The sequence below is a fragment of the Agelaius tricolor genome, unplaced genomic scaffold (assembly GCF_023055355.1).
Source record: "Agelaius tricolor isolate 1412-34295 unplaced genomic scaffold, bAgeTri1.0.p SCAF_33, whole genome shotgun sequence".
Lineage (NCBI taxonomy): Eukaryota > Metazoa > Chordata > Aves > Passeriformes > Icteridae > Agelaius > Agelaius tricolor.
Window position 1 is genome coordinate 5,303,480 of NW_027269293.1, and position 24,321 is coordinate 5,327,800.

Consider the following 24,321-nt stretch of genomic DNA (forward strand, 5'->3'; position numbering starts at 1 on the left):
GGACTGTGCTGAGGGAAACCTGGGGCCGAGCTGGTGAGAGGAGCTGCTCTGACTGGGGGACTGTGGGGTGGACAGGGACTCCCACGGGGCCTGTGGGGTCACTGGAGCCACTGCTGCAAAGGGGCTGTGATCCCAGCAGTGCCAGTCTGCTGACAGTGGGACCCCAGAGTGGCATCAGACCAGTGGAATGCTGGAGTTTGCTTAACACCTCACCAGCAGAGGAAGTGGTGCCCACTAACTTCGAGGCTGGCTGGATGGTGTTAGTCCTGCAGCTGATTGTGGAAGTGCTCAGCAAGAGATTAGGAAGAAAGAAGCATCTTCTCTCTCAGCGCTCTGCTCCTCTTGCTCTTCACTGTGCCTTTATTGCTTCTGTATGCTTGGTTCCTGGTATCCCATGGAAACCTTTGCCAGGCCTGTATGCAAGGGCTTCCTATGTTTGCTTTCTAAAAGCCTGAAGAAAAGCAGGTGGAAGCTTCCTTCCCACCTTCTGATGACTCTGAATCAGCACTGCCCCAGGCACTGCTTGAGTATCCTGAGAGGTGCAGACTGTGAGTATTGCAGATGGGTTAGAGGATGTGGGACAACGACGGAAAGTCAGCAGCCACTTGCCAAACTCTTGGCAATTCTGCTTTATGCCAGATATAAGTGTGGTAACTTGCCATCCTGGTGTGCTGGGAAGTTTTCTCTCCTAGGTATCTGACTGTGGTGCCTCCTTTTCAGGCAGCAGATATACCCTGGAGAATTAAAAAAAAAAAAACCAAAACCCCAATCTGTTATTTAAATCAGTAGAATTTATAGCAATTTCTTAATCTCAGCAGCAGGAAGGATTTATATCATAAATAAATGACAATAAAGGGCAAAGTTGGTTAAAATGAAGGAAATGTTAACTTTTTCCTCTTATAGGTGGAAAAATCTCAACATTTCTTCCTTTGCTTACTAAATATTCTAATTGTGCCATACAACGTTCACTCATCAACATATTGGTGTGTTCTGCTTGTAGGGCTTGAGTTTTGTGGAGTGCAAAGGCAAGCAAAGCTGCCTTCTATTCAAATAATTCTGAAAATGTGTGTTGCATGGTTTTATAACTTAGACATGGTGACCACAGATGGTTCAGCTGTTTGAGTGTTGTTTACCAGAACAGGAAACTTCTCTGAGATTGTGCTCAGCAAGTTCTGACACAGCCAGGAGGGAACGTGTGTTTAATGACAGAATTTGCAGTACAACTGAGATGACCTGGCAGCTTAAAAATTGTCTTCTGAGGGGAGTCTCTTCCCCTGCTTCCAGCTTTGCAGTGCCTCCTCCTGCTTTCCTATCCTGTGGCATTAGCTGGTGCTTATCTTGCTGCAAGGAAAGCAGATTAAAACTGCTGACACAACAGAAAGGGCTTCCCTCCTGTGAGGTTTTCCATTGCTTTCACAGTGTAGATTGGTTATCCCATGGGCAGAGGGTGCTGGAATAGGCTCGTGTTGACACTTGAAACACAAAAATGAGGGTAGAAGCTGATCTGTGGGTGAAGGGGAACAAGAGCTGCCAGCTCTTAATGCTTCAAAACATACTGAAAAGATAAAGATTCCGTTCAAATCCATACTGTGTTAAATCTCAAATTAGCATGAAGTCTTCTCATGGTTTATTCTGTAATCATGTGCTCAAGGTATTTGTTTAAAAATTTGACCTTCACTGTCAGACATGAATTAACAGCAGCTGCTGGTGAGAGGCCTGGAAGTCCCTTCATGCAGGGAGCATTCCCTTTCTGGACTGAGGATTTCTGGTTGCTGTTTCTGACTTCTTCCATTATTCAACTTCTGGCTGTCAGTCATGATGCAGTCTCTGGAAAGGCTTATCCTTTAGCAGATCCAGATCTGTAGATCCTGTTGCAGAAACAGGATTTAGATATCTTGATTTTGACTATTTCAAAGTAGTTGAAGTGCTTTAAAAACTAGGATTTTGGCAAGCCATGAGCAGCTTTAGTCTGGTGTGAGTTTTAGTTGTAGGTCAACTAAAACATCGGGATTCAGTCCCTGATGGTGAACTGAGGCAGAGTTTATCTTCCTGTGATAGGAATTCTCTGTTTTCTCAAGGCTTTCTTTAAAAAGCTGCAAAAATAGAAACTGTCAAACACTCAATATGCCCCCAAGTCAGTGTGCAGCACAGACTCACCAGTTTCACACACACGGTAGAGCAGCACCAAAGGCAGCATTAAACAGCAAAAGGCCTTGAGGTGCAAGATGGACAATGTTTACAGGGGAAGACATTCAGAAAATTAATAGTCTCCAGTTGAAACACTGAACTGGATCAGATCTTGCTGTTTCTTGTTTTCCTGTCTGAAAAAGTTCTGGGCGTAAGGTTGGAATTCAGATTGAGGTGGCAGTTTGGTTGTGGCTGGTCAAGTACCTGGACATGGGGGACCTGATTTTTACTTTGGCTGTTGGGAATGCTTTGGTGTTTACAGGAATGTCTTCAAAATCTATCTTGATGCTTTTTATTAATGTAAAAAAGTAGAAATCCTGAAGAGCTCTTTAATGGTACATAGTTCTGTAAAATGTCATGTCTGTGCTTTTGAAAGAATGAATTGTTCTGGAATTTTCAACAAATAGTGTTTTGTTTTCTGAGTTGAAAAAATGCATTGCTGAAGCAGTGGTTTGTTCTTAGTTTTTAAAATAAACATTCAAACTTATTTCAGGTGGAGGAAGTTTGGTTTATGGAAATGTGAAGATCTGAACCTCACTGATGATTTTTTTCACTTTGCAGATTTATTGTAAAATGTCCAATGGTTATGAAGATCACATGGCTGAAGATTGCAGGGATGATATTGGTAGGACAAATTTAATTGTGAACTACCTTCCTCAGAACATGACACAGGATGAATTACGGAGTCTGTTCAGCAGCATCGGCGAGGTGGAATCTGCAAAACTTATTCGGGACAAAGTTGCAGGTATGATTGAGTGTTTCAGAAATTGTCACTTTGTGCTAGACTGGGTGAGCAAATACTTGATTGAATACAACTTAATCTAGAAATACTAAATATTTGTGTGTGTAATCAAACTATTGACACGTTTGCCTGGAGCTCCAGTAATGCCAGCATTGGGTATTGGGAGGATGGAATGCTCGAGGCTAAGTTAATGACTATTGTGTGTATGGCTAAGAATTCTAAGAAGCACAGTTCCCATATTTGAACATTAATAGACAGGTCTCAAACTGGTTTGGATTTAGTTCCTGGCTAATTTAGTCTTCCTACAGTCTGAGTGTTTTTTACTCCACCAGAGCTCTGAATATAAAAACAAACCTTTTGTTCTGATTTTGATCAGTAAAATAGAGGTGTGCTGGAGTTCTGAAGTGGCTGCAGGTCTTATCACTGTTGCAGAATTTAACTTGTAAGTTCCTTAAATAGGATTGGTAGTAGTAGCTTTAAAATATGAGAGGAATGAATTGTTCTGACTTGTGAAACTTAATGTTTCCTTGAAGCAAAACAAATGCTGACAGAGCAACTGCTTCCATATCTGTGTAGTTGCAGGAGGTTTTAGCTGCTCTCTGAAGAGGTTTTAATCCTTGCACTGTTAAAATACTTCATTTACAAGTTTTGGTTATTCTTGTTTAGAATTTGCAGAAACTTGGATTCAGTGAGAGCACTTGGTTGTTTCTGGAGGGGAAAAAAAAAGTGCTGTTAACTAGCCCTGTGCACTGGTGTGTGCTGTTAACCAGCTCTGTGCACTGGTGGGTGCTGTTAACTAGCTGTGTGCACTGACTGGTGTGTGCTGTTAACTAGCTGTGTGCACTGGTGGGTGCTGTTAACTAGCCCTGTGCACTGGTGGGTGCTGTTAACTAGCTCTGTGGACTGGTGGGTGCTGTTAACCAGCTCTGTGCACTGGTGGGTGCTGTTAACCAGCTCTGTGCGCTGGTGGGTGCTGTTAACCAGCTCTGTGCGCTGGTGTGTGCTGTTAACCAGCTCTGTGCGCTGGTGTGTGCTGTTAACCAGCTCTGTGCACTGGTGTTTGCTGTTAACTACTCTGTGCACTGGTGTGTGCTGTTAACTAGCCCTGTGCACTGGTGGGTGCTGTTAACCAGCCCTGTGCACTGGTGTGTGCTGTTAACTAGCCCTGTGCGCTGGTGGGTGCTGTTAACTAGCTCTGTGCGCTGGTGTGTGCTGTTAACCAGCTCTGTGCACTGGTGGGTGCTGTTAACTAGCCCTGTGCACTGGTGTTTGCTGTTAACTAGCTCTGTGCACTGGTGTTTGCTGTTAACTAGCTCTGTGCACTGGTGGGTGCTGTTAACCAGCTCTGTGCGCTGGTGGGTGCTGTTAACCAGCTCTGTGCGCTGGTGTGTGCTGTTAACCAGCTCTGTGCACTGGTGTGTGCTGTTAACTAGCCCTGTGCACTCTTGTGTGCTGTTAACCAGCCCTGTGCACTGGTGGGTGCTGTTAACCAGCCCTGTGCACTGGTAGGTGCTGTTAACTAGCCCTGTGCGCTGGTGTTTGCTGTTAACCAGCTCTGTGCGCTGGTGTTTGCTGTTAACCAGCTCTGTGCGCTGGTGTTTGCTGTTAACCAGCCCTGTGCACTGGTGGGTGCTGTTAACCAGCCCTGTGCACTGGTGGGTGCTGTTACCCAGCTCTGTGCGCTGGTGGGTGCTGTTAACCAGCTCTGTGCGCTGGTGTTTGCTGTTAACCAGCTCTGTGCGCTGGTGTTTGCTGTTAACCAGCTCTGTGCACTGGTGGGTGCTGTTAACCAGCTCTGTGCGCTGGTGTTTGCTGTTAACCAGCTCTGTGCACTGGTGGGTGCTGTTAACTAGCCCTGTGCACTGGTGTTTGCTGTTAACCAGCCCTGTGCACTGGTGTTTGCTGTTAACCAGCTCTGTGCACTGGTGTTTGCTGTTAACCAGCTCTGTGCACTGGTGTTTGCTGTTAACCAGCTCTGTGCGCTGGTGTTTGCTCCCAGCCTGCAGCTCAGTGGAACTCTCTGCTGCCCATGCTCAGTGTTGTATTTCAGAATCCAGCAGTACTGATCGTTATCTAATCCCAGACGGAGACTGCTCCCCAGTCTGTACAAGCTGCATGGGAGCTGCTGGAATTCATGAGAGCTCTTTGTGTGTCATCTTTAGTGCTTTATTTGCTTGAGAATACCCAAGAGAACTGAATAATTAAAAACTTCAGAATTTCCCTTCTGAGTAGCCTCTCTGATTTCCATGCCTCTGGCTTTCCTGATATCTTACAGGTGAGGTATCTTGTGATGTCTCTGTCTGTATCTCTACTTAAGGGATGTATATGTTCAGTCATGGTGAAATAGTTACATAAATACTGATTTCTTTGAATGTTTTGGTAGGTGAGTGTTTGTCCTAGATGTTGTCATGTGCTTTGCAGCACTCAGAAGTTGAGGCTGGTTTTGCAAGGAATAAGATCCCTTGCTTAATGATAGCAGGTCATAGCTGACCCACACCTTAGACTGTAAAATAAGCACAGAATCACCTGCATGGGGGGGAGGATATTTTCAGTGGGAAGCAAGAGACTTAATCAGTCTCTGAAGTTGAGACCCTGCTTCACAGGTACCTGTAGCATCAAACACTCTGGTAAAGTCTGGTTAACTTTAACTTGGAACTTGACAGTGCTGGGTAATTTAAAGTCCAGAACATACACTTGTGTGCTCAAGGTTGTTCTTAACCTCAAGAATGAAAAGTAAAATTGCTGTTATTGTTGCAGAGAGCCCTTGAGTGCCTGTGGACAGAACATTGGCTTTTCTCTAAAGTGATTGCAGGTGCTGGATTCTGTGTGGCTGCTGTGGTCACGCCACTGAATTTTGTTGCTACCTAATTTTTCACGTGCTTGCAACACTATTAGGAGCAGTTACCAGTCATCTCCATGCTTACTGAGAGTTTGGAATATCAGTGCCAAAGAACTGGCTCCTTCTGAGCATTTTTTCTTCCTCTTGCTTTTGTTTCTGCCCCTTAATGTTCACATTATATTCTTTATTCTCAAACTCTCTGTTAAACACATGGATGTGCAGCAGTTCCTGAAGAGAAAAATCCTGTGGCCCAGTTCTGCTTTTCTTGTGCCTCCACTTGAATTTCTCTGACCCTGTGGCAGACAGCAGGAAACTGGAGCTGCAGAAAAACCTGTTCAGCTCCCTGACCTTGCTTTCTGGTCAGATAAGTCATAATATTGGCATGTGAGGGAGAGTGGGTTGAGTGGCCTGGGCAGGAGGGAGGGAACCTTTTGCTTTTGTTTGAGTTAGACTTTTTGGATCAGTTTAGTTCTTTTCAATGAAGTCATAGCTTTTTGTGCCCCCATAAAGTTTTAATAATCAGAGTATTTTGTCTTTGAAGTCCCCTTTATTGTTTGTGTTTGCAGAGTTAAAATCAACGTTTAGTTGATAATGCTTGCTTTTTGTAATTGAGTGATACATACATTTCTTCTCAATTTATTGTCTCTTAATGAAATGTGGGGCAAAAAAATACTTCTGCTTGGAATGCAGTTTTTCATGACTTATTGAACTGGCATAAGCTGTCTGGAAACTGATTACTAGGATTCAAGAACTGATTTGAAAGCCAAGTTTGGATTTGTTTGAGCAAAATATTTTATTACGATCATTCCATATGTTGTTGCGTTTTGCTTCAAATGCAGCAGAGTATTGAACAATCTGTGTTCCATGTGTTAGGTTGTGGTTATAAAATGCAGAGAAGCTCCTTGAAGCCTCCAGACTGATTACCCTTTATCTCACTACTGATGAGAATTACAGGAAGGTGAAACTAGCAGCAAACCATAGTGTCAGTTCACATTCCTTACCAGGAACTTTTGGGCATTAATAAAGGTGTGACTGTGTGTCTGGTTTGTTGTTTGAGATGTGACAGCTTCTTTTTCTGTTTTTTTTTCCCTTTTTTTCAGTACCTGTACAGAGAAACTTGTGCACAGTAGATGAGCATTAGAAGGATGCAGGGCTCCTCCTGATCATACTGGAGGAATAGAGTGCTGGGCTTTGCATTCCCCAGTTGGTGTAGTGCACTCCTAGGCACTTCCAGATATGGCTTTGCTTGACCAACTGTGATGAGTGAATCAGTACTGGGGTCAGCAGGCAATACTGGATTGTTACTGTGCTGCTCACTGTACTTGTGTTTATGGCGAGTTTATGTCTTGGACATCCAGGATTTTCATAAGAGAATTATAGCATTCATTGGACACTGTTCTTTCTGTCAGATCTTAACTGAGCCCCAGCCATGCCTTGGGGCTTTGAACCCTGGGGAAATGTTAGAAGGCTGATTCTCACTTCCCAATATAGTGTGGCACAGTGTCCAGCCTGTGGTGTAACTTTTCACTGATGCATCTTCTGGCCTGTCATGATGATTGCTGAGGTCTGTGAGTAGCCATTGATCTGATTCCATCAATTAAATCCTTTCTTCCTGGGGCTCATGAGGCTGAGAGCAAGAAGTCTGGGGTTGGTCCAGTAGCCCTGCAGCACTGACTGCAGACACAGCAGGGCCAGACTTGTACTCAGCACTGATTCCCTGTCCAGGGATGTGTGTATGATGTTAAATGTCCACTTCCTTGGAGCAGCTGCCTCGTGCTGGAGGTGATCCAACAGAAGAAATCTGTCTTGTGCTGTCTTTTGCATGGTCAGTGTTTCACTTTGCTGCAGCATCCAGGTTCTGGGGTCTGGGTTTCCAGCCATTGTGCTGGGCTGGACTCCTCTAACAGGTGAGTTTTTTAAAAACATTTCTCTTTCAGTACCTGTTAATGTAGGAATGCAGACCTCTGGGCCCCTCTGGGGTTGCTCAGTTTCTTGCAGCACAGATGATGATGGCTTGTTGTGTCAGAATGTCTGACTGTACAGCACAGATGCTGATGGCTTGTTGTGTCAGAATGTCTGACTTTGTACAGCACAGATGCTTCTGCTCAATATCTCTAAATTTTCCAAGAGAGCCTGGTCATCTCTAGCCTGCTGTCCATGCAGCTGTACACAGACTGTTAGTCCTTCTGGACCAAATGCTGAAGCTGAAAGTCATGTGTGTTTTAGTTTCTCTGTCTTCCCCTTACTCTGCTGAAGTATTTATAACTTTCAAACCTGACTGTCCTAAAGTTCTGCAAAGGTAGAGTTAAACTGCTTTTTTGTGGAATTATTAAAAACAAAAAGCTGCCAAACTCATGTGCTATGGCAGCGCATGGTAATATTAAAAATAATATTCCTTATTGGAGTAATTGTGTGAGCTATGGGGTGCTCCCACCTGTGATACTGTATGTAACTGTCCTCAGAGTGCAAGGGAAAAGAGTTCATCAAAACTACCACAAAGCTGTGTTGGGGAAGTTTAAACTGGGTATTAGAAAGAGTTTCTTCCCCAGAGGCTGCTGGGCACTGCCCAGGCTCCCCAGGGAATGGTCCTGGCCCAAGGCTGCCAGAGCTCCAGGAGCACTCAGGGTAGGGATGTTGGGGTGGCTGTGCAGGGACAGGGGTTGGAAGGGCCCCACAAGGACCATCAATCCAACTGAGAATATTCTAGGCTCTATTCTAGGATTCTATGAACCTTTTTCCCCATGTGTTTATGGTCTCAGACTTCTTTGGGGTCTGTTTATTGCTCCTGACACCATATCCCCGCTCGGAGTCCCTGGTGACAGGTTGGTGTGCACACCTCATTCTGTGAGGGTTCCTTCTCACAGTGATAGATTTTGGGAAGGAGGCATCCAACTTCCTGAGGGTTCCTGTTCCTTCCCTCACACCTTCTGTAGTGCCTGAGCAGGGAGTGTTTTCCCTGTGGTACTCACGACTGCCTGCTCTAGGAAGTGTAGGATATGATCCTTGACACTGTTCCAAAGGCTCTGTCTGTACCTGTCAGCTCCCCAGACATGGCCCCCTGTGTGCAGAGGCTGGGAGGGAGACCTGGCTTTCCTCTGCACTCTGCATTTGCAGTGTCAGTGTGAGCTCTGATGGAGGTCGCTCAGGTGATCAGCAGCTGTCGAGGTAAAGGGATCTCTCCACTGCTGCTGGTAAGTGTGGAGCAGAAAGGACATTTTGGGGTGATTGTTAAGGTTTTATGCAGGAATTTGGGGTCCATCTCAAACATTGCTGTAGTGATGGCTCACTCTCTGCAGGTGTGCCTGGGACATGTTTCTTACAGGACCAAAATAAGTCACTTTCAGATCGTTGCAATTCCTCAGGAATGGACATAAAGCTTTACCCTTTCCCTGCCTTTTTCTTTTCATGTCTTCTCTCAGACATGAGGACTCTTTCTCAGAAATTACACAACTAAAAAAGAAATGAGTGTCCTTGTCCCTGTGAGCTTTTCAAGCAGAAAGGGGAGGAGGATTTTACTGCCCAGCTGTCAGGTGCTGCAGGGTGGTGAGTGGCTCAAGTTCATGTGACAGGGCAACTACTCATTTCACCAGTGCAGTGAACTCAGTCTAGAAATGGAATTCTGAAGTGTTCTTGTTTGGGGAAAATACTTAAGTATTCTCTTTGACTGAAATAGTTTCCTTTTGCATGCAAAACACCTATGAAATTGTTTATGCAGGTTTGCTGTTAACTGTGGAATTGGAATGCATCATTACCTCTGGAATTTTTTTTTCTAGCTCTTTAATCACATTTGGTGGTATGTGATTTCTTTAAATGTGCATTCAAGAATGCCTTGTGGCAATGGTTAACTTAATGAGAAGTGCAAATGGTTTGCAGACAAATTGCCCAAATACTGGAAATATGAACACCAGCTTTGCCAGCTCCACTTAATTCCTTTTGTCATAAAGGTGGCCACATAAACTGCCTCAGAGGTAGTAACTGAGTTCTCTCAAGGGTATAGGAATACAGTTAACCTAAATCAGAGAATTCTGGAATATCCTGAGCTGGAAGGGACCCACAGGGATCATTGATCTCAGCCCCTGTCCCTGCCCAGCCACCCCAAGAACCCCACCCTGAGCAGCCCTGGGAGCTCCTGGAGCTGTGGCAGCCTTGGCACCATTCCCTGGGGAGCCTGGGCAGTGCCCAGCAGCCTCGGGGGGCAGAACCTTGCCCTGAGCTCCATGCCAAGGCCTGGCCCAGCTCCAGCCCTTGCTGGGCTCCTGTCCCTGTCCCAGAGCAGAGCTCAGCCCCTGCCCCTGTGCCTGCCCTGGGCAGGAGCTGCAGCCCCCAGGAGCCTCCCCTCAGTCTCCTGGGCTCCAGCTGAACCAGCCAAGTGCCCTCAGCTGCTCCTCAGCCCTTCTCCTCCAGACCCTTCCCCATCTTTCTAGCCCTAAAGCTTGCCTGGGTTCTTTCAGAAGGATCAGAGCACAACCAGTAGAAGCAACAGCTCTGGCAGCAGTTCTTGGGCTCTGCTTCTCAATATTTGGGGCAAATTTCGGGTTTTCAGTGGATTTCTGGTTCCCTTCTTATGAGCCACAGTGCTGGCTTCTGTCAGGATGGGATAGCTGCAGGACACCTGGACTTTGGAGCTGGTTGCTCTGAGCTTTGTCAGGTGTACTTGACCTAAAGGAGGTTGAAGTTTTTGTTCTGGTTACCCCTGTTTGGGAACAGTCAAGCACTTGTTTAGCTGTTGCTGAAGCCAGGCCTATGTACCAGTCTGGCCTAGGGTAGAGCTTCTGGAGCTCTGTGAGCAGGGACTGGGCACTCTGCTGTGTTTAGCCTGTGTGCACTCGAGGCTGGTGATGATGTTCTGTGGTCTCCAGTAGTCATGGCAGCACCTATTCCTGGAACAGCAGAGGCCTTGGCAAAAGAAAAGCTGCCTTTGCTGAAAAGGATGGTGGGGCTGTGCAGGGAGTGCCTGGGGCCTCTCACTCAGGCTGGGCAGATGTGTTCTCAGTGAGGAGGACCTGTGTCACCAGGTGAAGGGCCTTTGAAAACCAGTCCTTGGGTTTGGGGTTCAGCAGCAGCTGGAGGGGAGCCTGTAGTGAAGTACCCCAAGGTTTGACATCAAGGGTTCTGTTAGAAATGTTGGTCAGTGAGCTGGCTGATGGTTCTGACTGCACACGCTGTGTGCACACTGGGTGTGTGCAGTGATGCCAGACTGGGAACAGTGCCTGGTCACTGGGGGGTGGTGTTCCCACTCAGAGGGACCCTGAGAGTGTTCTCTGGAAGCTTTGAGGCAGGGCTGGCACAACAGGCAGTGACTCCCTGCAGTTTTGGGGTCATGCTTGTCCTTCCACTCTGTCTGGATACACTGAGAGGGTTAAATACAACCTTCCTTACCATACAAGTCAAAAAGGCCAAGAGAGCTGTATAGATCATTCCATGGCTCTGCTTCCTTTGTTTTTTTGGTTTTTTTTTTCCCTTATGAAGCCATGCAAATGAGCTATGTAGCAACATCTTTGGTTGTGTTCTAATAATTTTCAGCATGCTTTTAGTGGGAGTTATTTTTCTACATCTTAGAATACTTTGATTCTCTTCCAATGGGGCAGCTGCATTTCTGCAGTGTAAAAGTTGGGTTCAGCTCAGCCTGTCATTGGGGTGACTGAGCACTTGCTGAGGCTTTTGTACTGTAATGTTTGTAGCTAAAGAAGTGTTGTTATTTGAAAGTTGAAGTTTCTTCCTCAAGAGAAGGAAGAAGTGAATTTTTGAGTCCTCAGCATCTTGAACAGTCAGATTTTTTTGTTGCAACAACAGGTGAACAAATTTGGTTCTGTTTTAAAGAGATGAGGTCTTGCAGTAAGTGGGCAGGCATTTTCCTCCCAGACTCCCTCCAAAAAAAAAAGCCTGTGATATTTCTATACAGTTTTGGGCCTGGTGTTTTCTGTTTTCTTTTCACTTCACAGAATCTTGGATGCTGGCAGTTCATCTGGAAAAGGAGCCCTGGAGCAACTGAAATTAAATCTCAATAGAGAAATGTTCTGGAACTGAGAGAAAGGAAAAAAATAAAAAAAGAACATATAGAAATGATAATTATGCAGAGAGGCTTTGTGAAATAAAATTAATTACTAGAAAGGCCTGACCCTTTTCAGGATTTAAAGCTGTTACTCTTATGGTTGAATTTTTGTAGTATTGTGGAGATGGTGAGATCCCTGTGAGCTCTCTGAACCGGGGCTGACAACAAACTTTAGTCAAGTAGCTTTGTAGCTGTTGACTTTTTCCCAAAGAGGTGTCTGAGTTGTTTGTATTCATCTTTGTTTCAAGGCAAATATCACTGATTTTATGTAAGAAGGAGAGGAAGCTTTATTTGTAATTTGTAATGTTTTTCTGAGTTGTTTTGAAGGTCAGGCTTTCCAGACCAGCTAAATGTGCTTTTGCCCTTAAACTTCTATAAATGAGACTCTTCATTGTTGAGCCGCGAACCGAAACAGAGATTATGTCCTAAAGCCAGGGGAAGCATTGGGGACACATTTTGGATTGGAAAGTCATTATCAATATAACTAGATATTTTCTTTGTTTCCTTGCTAGTTCCTTTCTGTTGCCATCAAGTGTCTGTTCAGTAAGATGTGCTGCTTTGAAGTCTTGAGCAGAAGAGGGAATTGGCTTAGTGTGCAGTCTGGGTCTCAGTCACAGGAACTGCCACAAAGCTGGGTTCAGGTCCTATAGAAGGAAGATCCTGAGCTGCTGCACAGAATAACAGGAAAGGGTGAAACATCGTGGAAATGCTGAAATATAAGCCTAAACTTTCAGCTCTGTACTCTGTGTAGGTGGAGCAGGTGCAGTAATTGCCCCTGAGGTGTTGGTGTGACTGACCCAGCCCTGCAGGAGCACAGTGCTCCCCAGGGCTCTCGAGGTTAGGCACAGCCCTGGGCTCTTTGCCCCCAGCCTGACACAGACAGGACTCTGTGAGGTTTCTGGTGCTGTCTTGGTGTTTCAGGGACTAAATCGTGGGAATTGGAAAAACAGAAACTTCCACAGACACTGAAAGATTTGATCTGCAGCCTTGGGAGAAGCTGGGATTGATGTAAAAATAGAATACAAAAACATTAAGCAGAAAAATCATAAACTTATGTTTCTATATCTGTAAGTAAGAGTATGCCTTAAGTAAGTGAGAAACTACTGGATAAGATAGTGAAGGGTTTATAATGTAGGGGTGTGGTTGTATAGAGTAAGCTAAGAGTTTAGAAGTTATAATAGAAGCATATGTGCAAATGTGTGATAACAGCCCATTGGATAAAAGTATCCACAGTGCAGCAGAAGTAGGTAAAGGTGATAGCTTAGAAAAGCAAAAATAAACCCTGTGGCAACTGTCTATTGGTTTAAAAAGTTATATATTGTCTTGTAACAAAGAACTTGTGAGTACTTTGAGCTATGGCCGACTGCTTGCTCCTCTAAAATCTCACGGCTCTGAGATTGATGTTCATCTGAGCAATAAATTGTTCTTAGCCAGAAAATAGTCCTATCCCTTCATTAAAAGTAGCAAAAATGGTACTAAATGATCGTTTTGGGCAGCATTTATGACTTAACTGGAGATGAAGCAGATGAAAGAATTTCAGAATAATTAATTGTTGCTTCAACAAATTCTTTGGGTAAAAAAAAAAATATTTCCTTCCATTTGGCGGAATATTTTTGGTAGGCAAAGTAAAAGTGAAATTTATTTTTAACTGCTTCAGTACCTGCACTGAAGCCTCTGTACTCAGTTGTCTCCAGTAGTGTGTTTTCTGCAACCCACTGTGGTCACCACAGCACAAATGGTTGTGTCAGAGACAGCAGCTGCTCAGTGGTGGGGCAGATGAGAGGACATCCCTGAACTGTGGGCTAGGGGACTGGATAAGAGAAAATTTTTGGTTCAAACTATGGGTTTTAGCTACAGCTTCGTGTGTTTCCAGAGTAGCTGAGATGCATAATCTATACCATTAATGAAGGATTGAGTGCAAGGCTGGAGCTCCTCTGCTCTGGAGCCAGCCTGGCACAGCTGGGGGAGCTCACCTGGACAAGAGAAGGCTCCAGGGACACCTGAGAGCCCCTGGCAGGGCCTGAAGGGGCTCCAGGAGAGCTGCAGAGGGACTGGGGACAAGGCCTGCAGGGACAGGAGCCAGGCAATGGCTCCCACTGCCAGAGGGCAGGGCTGGATGGGATCTTGGCAATCAGGAATTGTTCCCTGGCAGGGTGGGCAGGCCCTGGCCCAGGGTGCCCAGAGCAGCTGGGGCTGCCCCTGCATCCCTGGCAGTGCCCAAGGCCAGGCTGGGCAGGGCTTGGGTAACCTGCAGTAGTGGAAGGTGTCCCTGCCATGGCAAGGGGTGGAATGAAATGGTCTCTAAGGTCCCTCCCAACCCAAACCATTCAATAATTCCATAATTTCCTGTATTTTAAAAACATACTACGAATGTTATTCTGCTTATTACTGTCTATGTTGTGATGTTAGAATTTGATCAACATAGACATGGAATGGAAAATCATGCCTTTAATTGTTAGTTTTGAAAATTGGTCATTAAATACTTCATATGTTTGTGTGCAAATACAGAAATATGTTTTGACAAAAATCCTTCATGAGGCTGCTTTCTTTTTGATATAAGGGCACCTTGCAGTATGCTAAGGATGTACCAAATAGCAGGTCCTTGTCTCCAGAGCCAGGTGTTTCTGTCTTGTGGCTGTAAAGGATGCTGTTACCCCTCTCCCTTGGGGCACTGCTGGCTCATGCTCCATACCCTGATCCCCAGCTCGTTTTCCCTAGAACAGTCTCCAGCCACTGAGTGTCCAGTCTGCTGTTGCCAGGGTGTCTTTCTCCCCATGATCAGGGCTCTGCATCTGTCCTTGCTGCGTTCCATGAGGTGCTCTTGGCCTGTCCTCTTGGCAGCCTGACCCTTCAGTCTGTGCCAGGTCCCTCCCAGCCTGGTGGGATCTCCAGGCTTGGTGAGGGCACGTTCCCACCACCTCCTCCACAGCGTGGATCATGAGGTAAGCTGCAGGTCCCAGCAGAGACCCTGCAAACTCCACCAGCTCCAGGCATACAACTGGGGGAGGGGTGGGGGGTGTTTTTATCTCCTTTTGAAGATGGATGTGGTGCTTGCCTTCCTTCTTCCAATTTCTTGATCATTCAAAGATGAAGCAGTTTTGGCAGGGACATGAGTCTGGTGCCTCATCACCCTTACATAGAGCCCATTTCATTCCCCCATGGGTTTGACTGGGACCAGTTCACTCAACCAGTCAGTCCCTGGCTCAGTGTTCATCCACTGGCCTTTCTCTGGGAGCTCTTTCCAAAGTGAAGAGCCTGTTAGACTCTGCTGGTGAGGTGAGGCACAGAAAGCATCTACAGAAAGCAAATAATAAAGCCCCTCTGCTCAGATCACATATTAAATCTGCTGTCATACTTCCAGCCTTGTGCTGCTGGGACAGCAATAGAATATTTTCTTGTTACCCTTGATATTCTTTTGTTTCTTTCCATTCTTTTCAAGTCTGAACTGCATTTGAGCTCTGCCATTCCTCAGACACAGTGGACAGTGTTTCCTCCTGTTGTAGCTGTTACTCCTCCTATCTCCTGTGCTCTCTGTTTCCCTTGGAGCTCTGCCATGGCTCCCTGCTCAGCCAGGCTGCTCTGCTCCCACATCTGTGTGTTTTCCTGGCTGTTAGGAAACAGAGGATGCTGTATGTGTGCTGGGACTTGCTCAGCAATCAGGGTGCAGTCTCTTGGTCACCTGCTCTGCCAGTCCTGCCTTGTTGCACTTCTCCCCTGTCATAGCCCTCGTGGGGGAGTTTGGTGCAGGATGGTTGTGGGCTGATGTGATGGTGGAGCCCTGGTTGTACAACAGTGTAACTGTGCTAAGGGAGCCCACACAAGGCACATCAGAGCACTTTATTCTGTTTTATCCTACAGCCACTGCTTTGAATTCTGCCGATGCCTGGTATTTTTGTGGTACTTCTCGATGCATTCACACCTATTTAGGCTCTCTGGTTATCACTCCTGGCACGGTTTGTAAAGCCAAACAAAAACTCAAAGCCAGCTCACGTGCTCCAAAAACTGATTCCCAGTTCAGAAAACAAGTTCTAAACTAAGTTGCCATCATGCTGAGGTGCACTGACATAACAGGAGCCAGGTTTGATTTTGGGGTTTCTTGTGGAGGACAGGAGGGGGAGGATCTGAGTTGGCTGCTCTCAGTGAAGTGCTCTGGTGTGTATCAGACTCCTCAGTGAAGCTGGAGTTGTCAGCACTGGGCTGGGAATAAGGAAGAAGCTGGTGACTGAAGCTGTGTTTCTCAGGAGCTGGGAAAGGAAGCAGGGACATGGACAGAAACCCAAGTGATGCACGGAAAGAAAAGCAGTGCCCTCTCTCCTGAATGGGTCTTTTATCATGGAAACAAAACTTGATTCTTTCTGCTGAAGGAGTGTAGTATTTTGCTTAAAACTAGGTTTTGTAGTTACTTTGTTAATTATTTGTGCAGATAAGGACCTACTTGTTGCTCTTTTTTAGCTTTCTAGCTTGAGTAAATTTATATTTATGTACATGCAAACTTTTAAATTATCCACTAAAATATTTTGAAAACTGTTACAGCACCAATTTCTTTTGTGCTGCAGGTTTCTATAGCAGGTGGGGAACATTAGGAGAAAGCAAAAAAACTTCTCTCCTTGCCTGGGGTAAACACTTGACAGCAGTCATAATATTATGTAAATGCCAATTCCTTATATATTTCCTGTCATCCTTAGCACATAGGTAGATTGTACTGTTTTGGAGTAAAATGATGAAGCAAAGAGCATTCCTGCACAGGCATCTGTGAGGTGGACACGTCTCCTGCAGTGACAGCGCTGGTGTGTGTTGGCCCAGCCTGTGTAGAGATGAACACCGGGCACTGAGTGGGAGGAGATGGCTGAGGCTGATGCTATTGGGTATTTTAGAGCAAGATAAGTTAACATATGTTCTCAGTTTTGAATGGATTGGGTTTTTCTAGCACTTAAGGACTATAAGGTCATGTTATACTACTGTAGTTCAAAGGTGGTAAATAGAGATTAAAAGGGATGGTCTGCATTCTAGATTATTGTAGAGAAATACAGGTAAGTGATAGTTCCTTAGCTATTGTCAGGTAAAAGCTAATAGAACTGTAATATTGGGGTTCAGTACAAACTTACTGTCCAATGCCTAGAGGGAATATGAGAATGAACCTCTGTGATCCTGCCACTTTCAGAGCCTTCTTTTTTTAGTCAGTGTCTGTTTGGGTAAACTGTGTTACGTCCCTGCCCCCTCACTTCCCAGGACATTCAAATTGTTGGATAAGGAATAGTCACGAGGAACCTGTATAAAACTGGAAGTGAAAAAGATGCAGCATTTTGCTCTGACAGAAACAGTAAAGAAGGCCAGACAAAAACAGTAAAAAATGATACAGTTACTGTGTGATGGCACTTTGGGGACAGACACTTGGAAGGACGTGTGTGAGGTCCAGGGTGGGACTTGTACAGGAACAAGTGGACACAGAATATGTACACCTGAGTTTGTAAAAGGAAAGCCTTGGCTGGATGCTGTAGAATGTGCTTTCAGAGTGCCTGGCAGACTGCTTTTAATGTGGGCTTGTGTGTGTGTGTTAGGGCACAGTTTCTGATTCCAGGGACTGGGCCCAGGTCATGAGGTGCCTTTTTACTCTTGGGTGTCCATGGCTGTTGCAACTCAGGTCTGGTTTTATCCTGTATATAAGTAACTTAAAATTCCTTAGTCACTGATCTCAAACCGTGCATAAACACATAACTTGTGTGATGCTTTGGAAGGAAACAAAGGAGTGTGGGCAGCAGGGGAGGGTGGGATTCTGCCCCTCTGCTCCACTCTGGTGAGACCCCATCTGCAGAGCTGTCTCCAGCCCTGGAGACACCAGCAGAAGAAAGACATGGACCTGTTGGAGTGAGACCAGAGGAGCCACGCAGATGCTGCAAGGGCTGGAGCTCCTCTGCTCTGGAGCCAGCCTGGCACAGCTGGGGGTGCTCACCTGGACAAGAGAAGGCTCCAGGGACACCTGAGAGCCCCTGGCAGGGCCTGAAGGGGCTCCAGGAGAGCTGCAGAGGGACTGGGGACAAGGCCTGCAGGGACAGGAGCCAGGCAATGGCTCCCACTGCCAGAGGGCAGGGCTGGATGGGATCTTGGCAATCAGGAATTGTTCCCTGGCAGGGTGGGCAGGCCCTGGCCCAGGGTGCCCAGAGCAGCTGGGGCTGCCCCTGCATCCCTGGCAGTGCCCAAGGCCAGGCTGGACAGGGCTTGGAGCAACCTGCAATAGTGGAAGGTGTCCCTGCCAGGGGCAGAGAGTGGTAAGAAATGGTCTCTAAGGTCCTTTCAAACCCAGACCATGCCATGATCTACAATTCTGTGCCTGCCGTGTTCTCTGGGAACTTGTTGCAAGGGAAGGATACTCAGTGTACTGAAGACAACATAATAAATTTATAAGTGGAATCATTCTCTTCTTCACCCCAGTGAAGAAGTAGTCCCCCAGTCCTCCCCAGTGCAGCATCCATCCAGGCAGTGAGGGTCCTCCAGGGCTCACTGTGAGTCAAACTTAGAGTGATTATTCTTGTTTGGGGTATGTTTCCCTGGTCTTTAAAGGCCCATTTCCATAATTTTTATTAGGACCTGGTTCTGTTCAGTAGTTTGCTGGAATATTCATGTTTATGTGACTTTTGGGACAGACTGAAAATATCCATATAGCAGCTGTTGTTCTGAGCCTTCAGAGCTGTGAGAGATGTTGGATCCTTCCAATCCTTGCAAAAGTCATTGCCAACTCTCCACCTGGTATCTTTTCCCTCTTAAACTTACTTTTGATTTCTTAGTCTGGAGAAATAAGGTAGGATGCAGGTGCTCAACATTTTTCTAATTGCTCAATTACTCATTTTCTGGATCACAGGTAAATAATCTCAGTAGGTAAGTGGGTGGGAACCAACTGTATTTGATGTCAATGACTGACCATAATGAAACAAAAGAAATGTTACAAAGGAATCAGAACAACCATGCTGTGGGTACATGTTAGAAACATTGATCAGAATTTTGCAGATGTTGTCTGTAGGTCTCCAGAGGATGGAGTTAAATCCTACTTGGCTGGCACAGAGCAGTTTGCTGTTAGCTGTGTTCTGTGTCTGGTGTCACGAGAGGCTGATTTGGAGCTGCTTTAACTCTGCCAGTCTCTAAGGGAACAGGATGTTGTTTCTGTGTGAGGCTTGAACACAGGGGATCTGGCTTCTCTAAGAGTTTTAGCAGACGGCAGAAATTACCTGTGAGTGTTTATACAAAGGGTGTATTAGACAGCAGGCTCTGACATTGTGTGGGTTCAGCTGAGTTACTGCTGGATTAGGTTTCACAAGGAAGCAGCCAAAGGCAGAGGCTGTGCCAGGAGCTGGTGCAGCTCTGCAGTCAGTCTGTTGGCATGAAAACACTGAGGGTTATTTGGGCCCTCCTTCCATTCCCCTGTGGATTTTACACTTGCAATCTCAATGTCTCAGCAGACTGGGCATCCTTTTTTTCTGTATCTGAAGTTAATCTACAGTTCTCTTGCAGCCTTTTTCTTCATTTCCTCTGACATTTGTGCCATGATATCATCACTGGACACCCGTGTCTGTTTTTGGTGTTCTGAAATGTCAGAAAAGCATATGGAAACTTCCTTGTCAGCTAAGACCATTGCAGAGCCAAGCAGTGTGATTAAAAAGGGCGCTTTCACCACAGAATCCTTTACCATAACAATTAGCTTTGTCTTCCAGTGTCCTTAAGCCTCACAATAGAACTTAATAACTTCAAAGTAGCATATTGTTAGAGGAAAATAGCACATTTTCCTATGCATGCTTGCAATTTTCTTTAGAAAATCCCACAGATCTGACAGAGACAAGGAGAAGCTGGCTAAAAGAGGTATGTCTTGGGTTGAATTGCAGCTTTTTTATTGTTCTGAGACAGTCTTGAAAGTATTTTAGTTATTTTTAGGCCTACACTGATAAGAACCTGTAATTGTTAGGAAATTGCAACCCAAAATGATCTTAGTATGTAATGTTATAATTGATAGTAGCAATTGTGGAGATTGGAGGTAGAAGCAAAACACACAAGTATCCAAATAAATATCCTTTTTCTTAAATATTTTAAGGATTTTTATTATTAATATCAAATTATTCCTTTAAGAGTAACCTTAATTAAGGTAACAGTACATGGATTGTCTGCTTTAAAGATAATTTTTCACTCTTCACTATGATGCTGTGTTTGGGAAACTGGCTGCTTGTTAGCTGTATTAATGATGGATTGGAAACTTCTTTTTCCCTCTTGTCCCCAGGGGTGGAGGTTGGAATAGCCAAAGAAATTACGAGGGTCTTCATTTCATACCTGACAGCTCATCTGTTGACATTTTCTCACTTTCTGCTCTCTATCCACAAGACTTTGTACTGATGAACTTGGTTAAGTCACTGCCTTTGTTCCACACCCATGAAGTTTGCAAGACTGGTCAGAGTTGATGTTTTAGCCCTAAATTTCTTCCTGTTAAAGGATGCTCTGTCCAGTGCCTGCTGTCTGTGAAGGCAGTGGGATGTCCAGAGTGGAAATAAAAGACCTCTGAATTACTCATGATGTGTGCCAGCCTTGGGAAACCTCCTTGGCTCACTGAAATATTTGCTGTGTGGATTGTGTATGTTAAGTTCACTTCTTGTTTGCATTTCCTTTCAATTTAGTAGTGATAACATAATTTTGTTGGATTAATTTTAAAAAATGTTCTTCCCTTTAGGACACAGCTTAGGCTATGGCTTCGTGAACTATGTAACTGCAAAAGATGCTGAAAGAGCAATAAACACACTGAATGGCCTCAGACTTCAGTCAAAAACTATCAAGGTAGGAGCTCTTCAGTTGTCTGTGAAAACAGCGTTGTAATAAACTTTATTCTGATGGTAAAGTTTGTGTGTTCCCAGCTGCAGCAAGCATGAATCTGGGAGGAGAATAGTGAAGTGTTTTGAAACAGCTTAGTATTTGAAGGTTTCTTTTCTTTATATTCCCACCATTTTACAGCAGTAGAGGGACCATTATAGATGGTTGGCAGGCGTTTAACTCATGCACATCTTGGAAGCTTTGAAATATTTATTGTAAATCTTGTTAGTCCACATGCAAACAACAGCCTGTGCTCTGTGTGTAGGACTCACTTCTGCTTAGGTGATTTATGCAGCTTTCTCCAGTAGTAGAAATTAGGACACAAAACTGCACCCTACTCATGCCATATTTTTATGAAGCTTTAGAAGATATACTGACAGGACAAGTTCCTGATGTGAGCTGTGGCAGGGCCAGTGGCTGAGTCAGAACTCAGGATTCTTGGTGTGGCAGAAGTGTTTGCTGGGAGCATTGGCATTGCTCTGTTGCTGTCTCCTTACAGCAATGCTAATACAGTTGTTATCACTTGGGTTAGCCCAAAATGAATGGCATTATGTAGGGACATGCCCTTTCTCCTGTTGTTTGGTTGATTTTCCCCTACTGTCTCGGTTCCATTTTTTTTAATTCCAGTAAAAATGCATGTGTTGGTAATGGGGGAGTTAGTTAAATTGGCTCATGACAATAAACTGATCTTCCCTGTTAATACCCTTACATGTGTTTTTATTTCTTTTCAAGGTTTCCTATGCCCGCCCGAGTTCTGAAGTTATCAAGGATGCTAATTTATACATCAGTGGCCTGCCCCGCTCAATGACACAGAAGGATGTAGAAGATATGTTTTCCCGTTTTGGGCGCATCATCAACTCACGTGTGCTTGTGGATCAAACCACAGGTGAGTTCTGGGACCTTGGCTGTGGAAAACTGGAGTGTACAGCATGGATTTGGTGTTTTCTGAGACTGGCAGTGCCTAAACTTCAGTAAATTAGACTTCCACAAGCTAATCATGACATCTGCTGTCAGCTGGTGATAGAATTTTGACAGTATATCCATGTTCAGTGATTTTTTTTTAAACGCAGAATGACTCACACTGCCTTTTTCAGCTTACAGCCCAAACCTCAGACCTTATTCAAATAGGATTATTGTCATTTTTATCAGCTACTGATTTGCCAAATTACTTTCTTATTCTGATGGTTGCTGGCACTGCAATGTATTTCTGGGCCTGGAGTGCTGACCATACTTTGACTTTACACACGTGCAGCTCTTATCCACTGGTCAATTCCAGGCCATAGTTAGAGATTTAAAGCAAAACAAAAATGTATTTTGTACCAGCCTGAAACTCACTCAATTTTCTTATATTTCAAACCATGTGAGATGTCTTACAGGCTTCTGTGGTTACTCCTAAGCAAGGGAATTAATTTCCTACACTTAGTACTGCCCTGAAAGTTCTAAATGTATTTTATGTATTAAAAAAGGAAAAAAAAAAGAAAAGAAAGGGGAGAAGTCACTTACTTAGGCACTTGGCTCAGGGGAGACCAAAGTTAAAGTTTTCTTTGTGATGGCAGTTCTGACTCTGTTACAGTGTGTTTTCAGAGTTTTAAGTTCTTACCCTGTTATTTCAGACAGTATAACTGTCTAGCTTATCCTGTCACCCAGCTGTTCTGTGGTTTTACTGGTAGCCCATATGTCATGTATTAATCTGGAGAGAGCTTTTACAAATACCCTTTTTCATTGATTATGCATCTGGTGTATTGGAATAGAAGACAATCTAATTCTGGCAATTCCACATTTAACATTTATAACTGGGATGTGCATTTATACACTTCAGTTCAGAAGCAGCTTTCCTGCTCTGTGAGGAATCAGCTGTAGTTTGGAGTGGGCCACCAGCAGCTCCTTGTGGGCTCAGTCTGAGAGCAGGCTGAGATCTGCAGGGCTGTGTCCCCATCAGAGCCACCTCCTGGTCCAGGCACCATTTGCAGGTGTTTGGTCAGATGGTGCTGCAAATGTGACTGTACATCAGAGAAACCTGAGGTGGCTTGGTGAGATCTGGGGACTGACTTGGCACACACTCCATGGCTGAGTGAGGAAAATCCCATCCTGCCTGGAGAATATTGTTTTGACCAACTCTGATACCTGTATGGCCCTGTCCCTAAGCTGGTTGTCTAGGATGCAGCTGTAATGAGAAGCAAGAAAAAGACTTGTGGAGCACAGCAAACTTACTAATGCAAGTCTCAAAACTATGGGGTCTCGAGAACATCTAGATTTGACAGAGCTGTAAAATGACAGAAGTCTGACACAAATAAAATCTCCCCAAGAATAATATAGTTTTCATGGGTGTGCTGAGGCCTGATGCTGTGTAATTCAGCTCAGAACACACCACCTGCTTTCCCATAGCCTTAATAATGCATTGACTGAAGAGTGGGTTCTGTTGCATCTCACAGTTAGTGCCTGCAGAGCCGGCCTTGCCGTCTCACCAGGAATGTGGCTATGCCTTGGCTTTAAGCCTGCCTTTCATATCTTGATCTGCTCCCACTGAAGACACATTTTAATTTGTATTAGCTGTACCTTCTCACAGAGATGGTACTCCAGCTTTTGGAAATTATTCTGTTTAAAAATACACTTTCTAAAATATTTACATTTTAAACGAATGCTTTGAGAAGCACTAGGATGAGCAGCATGAAAGTGGAGGAGTCACAGTAAGCTGAGCTCTAAGATAGGCCTTGCTGAGTTCTGAGTCATGCTGCTGCCCTCGGCCTTCCCAGGGGGAGCCATACCCTTCCCCTGGCACAGAGGCTGATCTCAGTGGCACCTGAGCACACAGGGCTGTCAGCTCTGCTCTGGTGAGCCCAGGTGTTGTTATTTATTAAAAGGCAATCACGCCTTGTTTGCTTCAGGCCCAGGTCATGACATGTTGCATTTCCTTCTGTGAAACAGAGAAAATTATCCTCAACTATTACCAACAACAGTTTATGATTTTGTGGTTTATGATAAGATTAACTTCTGTATCTTTGAAGATGTTCCTGGGTGGATGTGAAGAAAACAAAGTATCTGATATGTCCCTTTCTGAAACAGAGCTAATGAAGTCCTACATTTACAGTCCTGGCCACAATACCTCCTTTGGAATGGCATTTAAACAAAATGTGCCCTTTTAGCTTCACTGTGATAAACCGTGTTTTCAGCCTACGGTCAAGTCACAGATAAGAAGCAAGGGGAGGAGAGGAGAGCTCACAAGGCATAACTTGTACCTCAGTCAGAAGGAAACAGCATCCAGGGACTGGGACTAGGAAAAAAATACACAAATTTTTAACAGCTGTGATATTGGTTCAGTACAGCTACCAAGAGGTAATTCTTCATTGATTTTAATGAATAAAAATAATCTATGTGCCAGCTGGAAATAGCCTGTGTGAAATTCTGGTGAAATTCTGATCTCTCCATTAAAAAAGATGGAAGTCCTTTATTATAGTCAAACATTTGTTCCCTCATCTCTGAGCCTGAATGTGTTTCTAGCATGGAAAAACGAAAACATTTGCAAAAATGTTTAAATTCTGTGTTTGCAGATGCTCTTTAGTGATAAAGTAATTGAAACTAAGGGGTTTGGGTTTGTTTTTAACCATCTGGAGTTAATTCTTTTTTTTTTTACTTAATTTAAAATGTTGAGTTTTTTGTGAA

The 24,321-nt window shown here is 44.7% G+C and overlaps 1 protein-coding gene and 1 long non-coding RNA gene across 10 annotated transcripts in view; both read left to right on the plus strand.

The window, feature by feature from the left end:
- LOC139602277 (uncharacterized) overlaps positions 1-24,321 on the plus strand; it is an 85,905-nt gene that overhangs the window by 29,083 nt on the left and 32,501 nt on the right. The window lies entirely within an intron of this gene.
- ELAVL1 (ELAV like RNA binding protein 1) overlaps positions 1-24,321 on the plus strand; it is a 64,497-nt gene that overhangs the window by 7,675 nt on the left and 32,501 nt on the right. For all 8 annotated transcript variants that reach the window (XR_011683156.1, XR_011683155.1, XR_011683154.1 and 5 more), the window contains exons 2-4: positions 2,749-2,932; positions 20,525-20,628; positions 21,394-21,547. Coding sequence is in view for 4 of the 8 variants with exons in the window: in XM_071451978.1 (XP_071308079.1) it covers positions 2,761-2,932; positions 20,525-20,628; positions 21,394-21,547 (430 nt within the window). In the remaining 4 variants the exon portion in view is untranslated. The remainder of the gene's footprint in view (positions 1-2,748; positions 2,933-20,524; positions 20,629-21,393; positions 21,548-24,321) is intronic.